This window comes from Eschscholzia californica, unplaced genomic scaffold (assembly GCF_041429995.1).
Source record: "Eschscholzia californica isolate CP2 unplaced genomic scaffold, dmEscCali1.0.p SCAF_6, whole genome shotgun sequence".
Classification (NCBI taxonomy): Eukaryota; Viridiplantae; Streptophyta; class Magnoliopsida; order Ranunculales; family Papaveraceae; genus Eschscholzia; species Eschscholzia californica.
In genome coordinates, this window is record NW_028238483.1 from 36400903 (window position 1) to 36411651 (window position 10749).

The 10749-nt window shown below is 36.7% G+C and overlaps 2 protein-coding genes and 1 pseudogene across 2 annotated transcripts; 1 reads left to right on the top strand and 2 right to left on the bottom strand.

The window, feature by feature from the left end:
* Nucleotides 1-154: 154 nt before the first annotated feature.
* On the bottom strand, nt 155-4882 carry LOC147534247 (BTB/POZ domain-containing protein At2g46260-like). The gene is made up of 5 exons (XM_086650697.1): nt 3417-4882; nt 1837-1943; nt 1703-1766; nt 1334-1613; nt 155-1242 (listed from the first exon to the last, which is right to left on the bottom strand). The coding sequence occupies exons 1-5, from the start codon at nt 3505-3507 to the stop codon at nt 1101-1103; spliced, it is 684 nt and encodes a 227-aa protein (XP_086506823.1). The 5' UTR covers nt 3508-4882; the 3' UTR covers nt 155-1100.
* On the bottom strand, nt 249-1073 carry LOC147534248 (BTB/POZ domain-containing protein POB1 pseudogene; annotated as a pseudogene).
* A 3348-nt stretch (nt 4883-8230) lies between the features above and the next one.
* LOC147534249 (putative F-box protein At1g47790) lies at nt 8231-10732 on the top strand. Its single transcript, XM_086650111.1, has 3 exons — nt 8231-8242; nt 8937-9090; nt 9733-10732. The coding sequence occupies exons 1-3, from the start codon at nt 8231-8233 to the stop codon at nt 10650-10652; spliced, it is 1086 nt and encodes a 361-aa protein (XP_086506237.1). The 3' UTR covers nt 10653-10732.
* The last annotated feature ends 17 nt before the right edge of the window (nt 10733-10749 follow it).

A 10749-nucleotide genomic window follows, 5' to 3' on the forward strand; every position in this document is an offset into this window, starting at 1 on the left:
AGTGGTTGGATCCCAAACATCCATATAGTATTTGCTCCAATCATCAAAGACAACTCGAAACTTGATCGTTATAAATAAGCTTTGGAATAGACTATAACATCATGTAATCAGCTAAAATGGCATTACTCGATAATAACTTTAATTGCAATATCGATGATGTATATGAAATTTGAAGATTGATTGAATTTACCCAAGGAGGAATTTTTTAAACATGATACAACCTTAACAATGTACATGACATCTCCTAACTATTTAAGGGCTTCAAGCACCTACAAAAAAAAAACACAGCTTACCATTTTGAATGAACACATACAAACACAATGAGGAAACCAGTTTACTGTAAGAATTTTGAAGAAGATGAAGTCCCTATCTAAAACTTTATCATACAAAACCTGAGGTATCTAGTCTTCTACAAGGTATCTAAAGCAGCATTGCTGATTCTCCTGTCTACATTTCGAGCCAGATATTCAGTGTCTCATAGTAAGAGTTACCCTGAGATGAAAGATGTTGTTAATGAAAAAGATGTTATCTTCCGCAATAAAAGTCTGCCATGGAGTCCCAAGCAGTCTATGAGCTAATGTGCCATAAGTAAAGGTGTAATTGCCTCTATATACTCGCGAGAACTCCTTGGCTGGCTGTACTCTTGCAGCAATTTCGGTATCCAGATCAAGACGGACAATCTCTCCCTCCCCTTGCTGGATCATCTCCAAGCTCACATTAAAACTGTCAAACTCGCGAACAACTGCAAGATGAAAATTGCGTCCGACGAAGTCGAAGGACTCTGACCGGACGAACCCCAACGGAGCTAGAGTGGCGCACAAATCACGTTTGAAGTTCAGATACACTACACACTCGTATACTGGCAGTTCAGTTTGAATAACTCTCACGAACGGTCGTGTATACAAGCGTTCAATGAAACCCCGATAACAAACAACTGAACCCCTGGCAGCGCGTGCTCGTTGTAGGCAAGGAGATTCGCCTTTATAAAACATGGCCTCGTGCACAGCATCTGAAATGAACTTCTGATCGAAGTCCTCAAAGGTAAGCGCCTGCTCCAGCTTTGGGCGGGTCATGAAAGGAAAACGGACAAGGTGAGCAAGTCAATGGAGAACTTCACGTCTGCCTTGTGCCCAACCCAATACAAAGTCAAACACTTCGTCTTCCGATTCAACTTGGAGATCGTTGCTCGATAGAACTACTTCTATCCCATCCAAATGAAAATGCTGGACTTCTGTTAGGAACCTGTTAACAATAAAGCAGCAATTCAAAATGAACGATAATCAACACGCTGGGTTTATAACAATAATCACATTAACTTATTCGAAAATCTCACTTCCTGAAGTTTCTATACTCTGCAACAAGGTAATCTTTAGCAACACCAATTAATGGCTGAATGAACTCGGACATTAAGATACCATAAGGGAGATCCAAGTAAGCCAACGCTATTTCGGAAGTCATCTGCTTTTTGTATAGGGCCTTCAAGCAAGAACTGATGCATGATGGAACGATATATTTGTCTGCAGCGATGAGAGTGTCTACTAACTCTCGCATTGGCAATTTTGGCAATTTGCTGGTGTAGATAAACCTTAGTAGATTATCTACCGCTTTTTCCTCTGTAAAAACGAAAGAGTGCCATCTCTATTTCAAGTGCGAGTGATTAATAAGAAACAAAGATATAAAGAGATGAAGCTTAGTAATTAACCTGACTCGCAAATTACTATTGTTACGTGGTCTTGGTCTGCTTCCTTGAAATCGCTGTGAAAGAGCTATATAAAGTAGAAAATAAGAAGTTATGCACAGAAATAAAATTGGTGTTAATTAGTAACACTTCGTTACCTTTTCGAAGAAAAAACTTTTTTCAGCTAGTAGTGTAGAACTTATGGGAAGCGGAATCACCCTCAACACTGTTCCGTAACTAAACGTAGAGTAGGTACCCTCGTCACCTGGAAAGAAGTACAACGAATAAATCTCGGGTATTATAATTTCAGAAGCAACATTCGTTAAATTGTTAAATAGGAATTTTGTGGAACAAGCTTTGAGCAAACAATCTTATTAACTTTAAAACAAGCTCTGAGCCTAACCACTCGATGAAGGTCGAAGACTAGTGATTAGGCTCAGTTCAGCCTGTCTGAGGTTAATCTCTGTTTCTTTCCTAAGCTTGGTGCATAACAGCTACCTATGAGGCTATTGTATGTGTAATCATTATGATCTGCTCTATTTAGAGTGGTAGAAGAAGACCCACGATAAAGAAGATACTGGTAAAGGCGCATCACTTTCATCCATAATATGTTTGTAAAACTTCATTAAAACGTTACACTTCAACCTAGGACAGTAAAACTTTCAAAGGTCAACGCAGCTATAGGGCAGCTATTATATCCATACTCTCGAGGATACTTAGCATACAGTTATCAAATATCAGTTTCTTTAGTTCGTCGAAGACTGCAAATAATATCAAACTAGTACAAATTTTTGGGCATAGTGAAAAACACCTAACGAAGACTCATCTTGATTTTAATTGTTTAACCCAACTTCCTATCACGTCGAAAAGACAAGGCAAGAAGACTTCACACACTCTCTTCCAGTTATAGAGATTTCCGAATAACAAAATGGTTCTCATTGTGCAAATAACCCAAGAAGTTGCAAATTATAGAATTGTTAAACAAGTATAAGTAAACAAACAGCATATGAGCAAGAAAACTCATGATCACAAACAAAATGAAAATGATAAAAGCATGGAATTGATCATCAATGTGAACCAATTAAGCATGAAAATCAATCAACTACAGAAAGGGGTGGACGACAAAGCTCGATGAGCTGATCACTAAAAGAAAAAGAGTACAAGCCAGTAAACTAGGTAAAGTCAAGTAACAAATGAAGGGATAAAAGTGAAAGCTAGGGTTTCATTTACCCACAATCAGAGCTCTGAGTGTGTTTTGTGACACAAAAAAACTGTTAGGTTGTGTCACAAATTATTTCAGTGATTTAGAGGCTCTAAAATGCACCACGCCTAACCTCCAATAAAATGGAATAGAAGAAACCTAGAGTACTAAGAACATTAAATAGGAATATAAAATTAAAACAAGAACTCATAAACGAAGACCATTAAACCTAGAGTAGGAACAAAAATCTCAATTATTCCAAGAACTAGTAATGAAATTGAAATCATGAACAAACAAGAACAAAAAATGAAATGAAAATCTCAATTATTCCAAGAACTAGTAATGAAATTGAAATCATGAACAAACAAGAACAAGAAATGAAAATCTCAATTATTCCAAGAACTAGTAATGAAATTGAAATCATGAACAAACAAGAATAAGAAATGAAATGAAAATCTCAATTACACCAAGAACAAGAAGTGAAATGAAAAATCATGAACAAACAAAAACAAGAATTAAAACCAAATAGGAACTTACCTGGTTTTGTCTTCATCACCATCAGTTCCAACACCAAGTCGCTAATTTCGTCAGATGTTTCCAGAAAATCGAAAGGATTTGATGATTCCATTATAGTCTTAGAGAGAGAAAAGAGAGAGAGAGAAAAGAGAGAGAGAAGAGAGAGAGAGCGGGAGAAAACCTAACGTGGAATCGGAGGGAAATTTCGGTATGAAATTGGAATACTTAAACGGACCAAAATGTTAAGGGCAACTACCCTTGGGTTGAATATGAGAATCTGTCTATTGAGAATCGACCCGTCCGAAGACCTAAGCAAAGTTTCGACTCGGACCAGTTTGAATGGTTTCGAAGAGGACAATCCGTGATTAGGGATTTCGGGAGTACTTTTAATGGTGGTTTTGGGTCAAAGTTCTCTCTCTAACACTTCATCATAGATCAAGGTTGTTTTGAAATCCTATGATTTATTATTATTTAAGTATTTTTCAAACGCTTCTTTAGAAAAAATATTGAATAAACTTTGTTCCCGAAATTCGTTTTTTCAAACATCGTTTCATTCGCCTACTCTCCGTTTTCTTTGTAATTTTTTTCGAGAACAGTTTTTTTGTAAAAAAGTTTCGTAAACAATTTTTTTTTCAAAAACCATTTTTCTCAGTAACCGAAATTTCATGAAACCTATTTTTTTCACAAAAATCATTTTTCCCCCGAAAACCGATTTTTTTTTTCAAGCACTGATTTTTCTTGGGAAAAAAACACTTCGGGAAAAACAACCTTTATGAAGCAAAAAAACGGGTTTGGAGGAAAAATAGTTTTTAAAATCGGATTTCGGGGAAAAATATTTCGGGAAGAATCGATTTTCAGGGAAAAAACGGTAGTCGAAAAAATCGGATTTTAGGAAAAACGATTTTTGGAGGAAAAAATGATTTTCGGGGGAAAAAATAGATTCTTTTTTGAAAAAAATAATAATTTTAAATTAATTATTTTGTACAAAGAAATATTTTTTTATTGATATTAAGTTTGAAATTTAGGTTTATTAATCCAAAATCTTAGCAAATTTAAGGGGTATGATGGAATTTTGGTCTAATACAAATTTTGAAATTAGGAATACTTAGGATTCAAGAGTCCTAACATTCTTGGTAGCCAAATAGACTAAGGATTCATGATTCCTACCAAATCCCACTTTTGATAGGAATCCTGCAACCAAACACACCGTTAATATTTTTCTCATAGGTTTAGTTGAAGTTGATCCAGGAATATTGGTGGTCCTTGAAGTTGATCTTCCTCCGAATAGTATCCCTTCTTTTCTTCTCTATATTAATTGTGGGAGAAGTAGATGAAAGATATTTTCTATAAGCACGGCACCTAATCTTTCTAAAGGAACCCCAAATTCTTAAAAAAAAAAAAACCCAAATTCCCATCCCAAACTACTGAATTAAATTACATGTGAAAATAAGATTTTCTTTCTTTATGTGAGAAAAAAATTGGTTTCCACATCTAAACGTTCTGCCCACCTTTTAAGCGGACCCTGAATCACAACTAAGGCATGAAAAGCATATAAACGATCCTAGTGGTGAAATGGTTATTCCAGTGAGTAATTAAAATCAACATTTTATCTTCACCTTTTCCCGTGAAGGGCATGTGCATATGGATGAACATCGTCGGGTGCATGAGAGGGGGCCATACGATGGAGACCATCGAGAGTTGGCTTTGCCAAACCTGACACTTTTAAAACTGACCAGCCAATTCCCCATTATTGAGATTCCTAGTTTGTAATAGTGATGAAAAATAGTTTTTTTAGGAGTTTTTGTTATCATGTTACAATTAGTACTGCTTTTGAACAACTGGTAGCCTAAGTGTTGGATAATGTTGACATAAACTCCAAAACTCGTAAGGTCCCAAGCTCGACTCACAGAGAAAGTCTGGTTGCTTCAAGGTCTAAGCTGGATAGTATTGCTTCAAGGTCTGTCTGCTCCAACAAAGGGGTTGTTTCCCTTGGTCTGAGATATATAGAGAGAGTATAATAGACACAAAGAGAGTAAAGAGAGAGAGAGAGTATAGTAGAAAGAGAGAGAGATAGAATAGAGAAAGATAGAGAGGGATATATAGTATAATAGAAAGAGAGAGGAGAAGAAGAAACGATTATTGAAAACATTAAGTTTGAAAGCCGCCAGAGAAGATGATGAGGTGCCAAGAGATGATGTGGAGGAGAGAGGTGATGAAATGGAGGAGAGGGAGGGACAGATGAGGTGTGTTTAATGTTAATAATTTCTTTTAAATTAATTCCATTTTGGCCTTCTAGTTGTCGGGGTCCCTCCTTATATAAAAAGGAAACCTAATTGAAATATGATTTCCCTTATCCTTATTTGGAGAAAAAAATAGAAACTTCTATTTTTCAAGCCTAAAATGGAATTCCTATTTTTATTGGAAAACCTCCTTATTTGTTATTATAATTAGGAAATGGAAGGGGTGAAATTATTCATACTTTCAGGTTAGAGGGTATCATACTTTCAGGTCATAAAGTATCCTCCGAATTACTAGAGAATCCTTTCAGATCATATCCTCTCAGATTAGAGAGAGATGGAGATCAGAGAGATGAGAACAGAAAGAGGTCAGAGAAAGAGAGATTTCTGAAGTGGTTCTTTCAAGAGAGATTGAAAGAGAAGAACATTGGTTTAAAGGAAAGAAGATTATTAATCTTGTGAAACAATTTAGTTTGTGTTGAACTTCTTCAAGCTTTGTGGTGATCTAGGATTTGTTCAAATCCTAAGGAGTAAGAAAGCTTTGTATCCCCTTTCTTGTTCGGTTTATCCACCACAGGTTTGGTGAAGAATTGGTTGATCCTCTATTTATTTAGGGAAAAGTTGTTATCCAAGAGTGTTTCCACACATCTTGAAGCGTTGGTTAATCCTCTATTTGTTTAGGGAAGAATTGTTACCCATGAGTGTTTCCACACATCATGAAGAATTGGTTTATCCACCGCTTGGTGAAGAATTGTGTAACCCATTATTTAATCATAGTAGAAGAATTCTAGACTAGGTCCCGTGGTTTTTTACCTTCTACCTTGGATGGGTTTTTTGTCACGTTAATAATTTTGGTGTCTCTGCTTTTACATTCACATCTTTTATCTTCATATTCCTGACCAAGTTAATTAGGTTATTTTTCCCAACACTAGTTTGTTCTAAAATAGTTTAAAAAAATTTGAGAATTTGCCTATATTTAAAAGGAGACCACATTTATTTCTTGAGAAATTAACTACGTTCTGCGTTAGTTGATACAAGGCATTGATACATCATGGAGATGTGATAAACACGATAAACGTCTAAGTTAAACCAAGAATTGAAAGAGGTCTGAAGCCCAACAACATGAAAGAGGCCTAAAGCCCAACAAATTTACTACATTATCTACATAATAAACAGAAGGGAAAACGCTGACTAGGATAAACACCCTTCTAATGTAATGGCCAAAAATCGTATTAGGCCCAGTTCGCCTAAATGCCGCCTAGGCCCAACCTAATTTGCATTAACATCACTTGGGTCCATCCCACTTGCCTACTGGTTGGACACTCTCCAACGTGGAATTAGATCCATTAGAAATCTAAACGGCTCTAAGCCCTTGTGAGCGTCCATCTAGACGAACAATAACCCATTAAAAATAACAATACTCCAAGCACCCCTTGGTCGCCCTCAACCGAGCCTGCCGGTTGCCGAGTCAACCTCAACTCCGGAGACCTCGCCACGTATTCATTGAACGAAGTCACTCTAAAACCCCACGTCGCCTTAAGTACCTTTAGGCGATCTCAGACTACGAAGAGTCTAAAGTCGAGGCGGCGTAATCGTACGGTCAAATTGCTCTAGGCGACAGATCGACGACTAGAACGAGTCTCCCTTAGGGTTCAGAGTCACTCTCAACCCCTAGTAATTCGGATCTGATAGACTCCACGAGTCCATCAGCCGCCTATAAATAGAAGGAGACTCGGACTCCAAAGGCATCGAATACCGACTAGAAAACTACAGAACACTCTTCTCTCTCTCATCTTTAGTATCTTCAATGCTCTAGACGACGATAATCGACCTTCAAATTCCAGAAGACTTGAAGGGTAATCTTCTAGAGGATCACTCTAGACGACGATATTATATCTTCAAGCTCCATCACTCTCGAAGTCTTTCTAAAGTCCTTGTTACATCCCACTTCTCCATTATCCAGAATCTCCGATCGAGACGACCTCTCGACCTGCTCCAGGAGATCAATCCGACCAACTATCCCGTAGAGTCGAGGCTCCGGCCACTCTACGAGTCTAGCCACCCTCCGACGATACAACACGGTGACACCCTCAACATTCAATCGATTAATATTTATCTTTTATAGTTTGCTGACTTGACCGTCGGAGTGCCCTTGGCAAGACACCATCCCGGTGTCCCCAAGACTTCACGGTTTTACTCGTTTTTGTCTGTCTGCAGGTCCAACCGGAACTTCGTCCGTCTCGAGGTCTAAAGCCCAAGTTGTCGGTGGTCCACCAATCGACGATCTATTAATTGTGTGATTTTCTATCGTCCACATCTAATAAAAGATATTGTCTAGAAGTCCTCAAAATTTAAAATATCGTCCTTCGTAGAGATAAAGTTATCTATTTAAAAAATAATAACTGTATCCTTCTTAGAAATAAAATAACTAATTTAAGAAAAAAAGAAACAAAATAAATTTCAAGAGTTAAAAAAAAGAAATCTCTCTCTCTCTCTCTCAATAAAATAATAACTAATTGAAGGAAAAGGAAACAAAAAATAATAATATAAAAAGAATGAGGGTATCCAGAATATAACAATAAAATTTCGTCACATTTTATGGATACAACTGTCTGTGGCCTAGGGCACGGGATATACCCTAGTTTATACTTATAATAACCCAAGTTCAACATTTCTAGAATTACACTTCTAGTGGATTGAACCTGAGACCAGTTGTTACACTAAACAACTGGTAGCGGCAAAAGAGTGCAATTTGGCCAACAACCCTTGGTTGGAGTGGATAGAAGTATAATTTTCCACCAAGAGGTCAAGAGTTCGAGGCACACGCTGAACAATTCAAAAGAAAAAGAGTGCAATTTGAATTTATAAAATCGTTTTTATAAGAAAGACAATCATGGAAACAGAAGCTTGACCATTAAAATTAACTACCGGTGTTAACAAAACATGATCAATTTTGAATTTTTGAAAAATTAGGCTTGAAAAAAGAAACTGGTCCCAAAGTAGTGGACCAAAAAAGAAATAACTCAACCTAGAAATAGAATTGCTTCGTTTTTTGTTAAACGAAATAGAATTGCTTCAGTCCGTAAAAGCAAATCTCTTGGGTTTATTTTATGAAAGGAAATCTCTCCTTTCAACAACAAAAAAAAAGGAAATCTCTTGGGGTTTATTTTGAGATTATCAATTCTTCACCGTTCTTCACTGTTACTTCAGCCCTAGGATTGGAGTATACATGAAAGCTTCGTTGCAACTCATCAAATTCTTCATCGTTCTTCTTCTTCTTCCTGGATTAGTGATCATCCGATAGAGAATCATTGAAGTAATTACAGATCGAATTCAAAACCACTTTGTCAAGATATCTTCAAGTTTGTTTGAATCATGGCATCGTCATCAACTAGACACGTTTTGTTCTGGTCTTCACTCGGCTTCTAATTGTGAAGAACTTTCCCAAACCCTAACAAGTTAGTATTTTTTTTTAATCTCATCAATAATCCAAACCCTAGTAGGAACAACAACTGCTATATATATATACTTAACAATGTCGATGACCTTAAATAATCGAAAAAGAAAAATGTCGATGACTCTAAAAATTCGACCTGAGACGAGAAAAGCAATAGAGATGGGAGGTAATAATAGTCAATTTGTTGAAAAAAGGAACAAGACTGAATTTTTTCATGGTATTCCTGAGGAGGAGATTTTGAATATTCTGTCAAGACTACCAGTGAAAATTGTGATTAAATTGAGTTGTGTTTGTAAGCTCTGGTTCAGTCTCATTCACCATGATCATCATAAAACCCTAAACAATCACTACTTATCATCTTCCCACTTCCTTCATTATTCTCTAAACAATCCACTTCTCATCTTCAAGTTTTTCAGAGTAGAACGTTATCAAGATTTAGTAAAGAGGTGTGTTCCTTGGGAACCCAATCCCTCTTCCACTGTCGAAACTAGCTACTTCTACTTGGATAAACACAGCCATGAATTATGTCACCCTACCCATAAGAAACACACTATCCAAATATTATGTCAAAATAGCACAACTACTTCTTACATAAGGAACACAATTGGTTATTGTAATGGTTTGTTTTGTTTCTTTATTGAAGAACATGGAATCATCGAGGTATATAACCCTAGCAGACGTCAAATACTTGCCATCTCCGCTCCACAAAAATCTTATATAAGATGTTTTGGATTTGGAATCGATACAACAACAAAAGAATACAAGATTCTCTGCGTTTTTCGTGAGTCTGATTGCATGGTTTTTACATTAGGAGGAACCACCGATTCATGGCGAGAGATTAAGAGCTCATTCCCTGATAAGAAAGTAGTTGTTACTGATTTCAAAGAAAACAAGTCCGTGTTCTGTAATGGAACCCTTTACTGGAATTCATCATCTGATCATCGGTTGGTAGCTTTTAATCTCCAAGATGAGAAGTTTCATGTCATCCAACTCCCACCTGAATTTGTTTTTGACAATAGACGTAAGAGTAGTTTTGTACGTCAAGGTTGTTGTGATCATATGTTGGAGTTCAAGGGATCTCTCTGCCTCTTCATAGTGAAGAGTATAATGTGGCCTGTTACACTAACTCGTGAGGTTGACTTATATACACTAAACAACACATCTACCAACAAGGAGCAAGAGTGGATCAAGAAGACTTTTTATCTTCAAAATACACCAGATATGGTGGTGGACAACGACGTTATTAGCTACTCTGGCCAACTTTTATTTTACTGGACAGACTGGGCAGACAAGAAACACAATTGTATTACGATTCAAAATCTACATACTGGAAAGCAGAACACGGTACACAAACCTAGTGGTATTCATTGTTATGAAGTCACTAATCATGTAGAAAACTTCCTTTCTTTGGAGACATTCGTGCACCAAGTAACTCCTAGATTTCGTGACTCTTATCCTTGTTTAAAATCCATGGAACTTACAAAAGAGAGGTCCGGTAGGTTATTGTTTTTGTTTTCAAGCTCTCAAAATAATCAAGAACCAGGAGCAGAATTATGTTATTAGTATTATTATTTATATTGTCAATAGGGTTATTCTGTTCTAACTTCTTTCTTTTGGTAATGGACGAAGTATTTATTATGAAACTAACCCCTGGCAGCTT

What these genes read in the sequence shown, in the direction of transcription:
- LOC147534247 (XM_086650697.1), bottom strand. Translation starts at nt 3,507, where the DNA reads ATGGAATCATCAAATCCTTTCGATTTTCTGGAAACATCTGACGAAATT. An exon ending in GGTGATGAAGACAAAACCAG is followed by an intron (nt 1,944 to 3,416) that starts GTAAGTTCCTAT and finishes ACTTCTTTCCAG; the next exon opens with GTGACGAGGGTACCTACTCT. An exon ending in GAGTATAGAAACTTCAGGAA is followed by an intron (nt 1,243 to 1,333) that starts GTGAGATTTTCG and finishes TATTGTTAACAG; the next exon opens with GTTCCTAACAGAAGTCCAGC.
- LOC147534249 (XM_086650111.1), top strand. An exon ending in ACTTTCCCAAACCCTAACAA is followed by an intron (nt 9,091 to 9,732) that starts GTTAGTATTTTT and finishes TCTTTATTGAAG; the next exon opens with AACATGGAATCATCGAGGTA.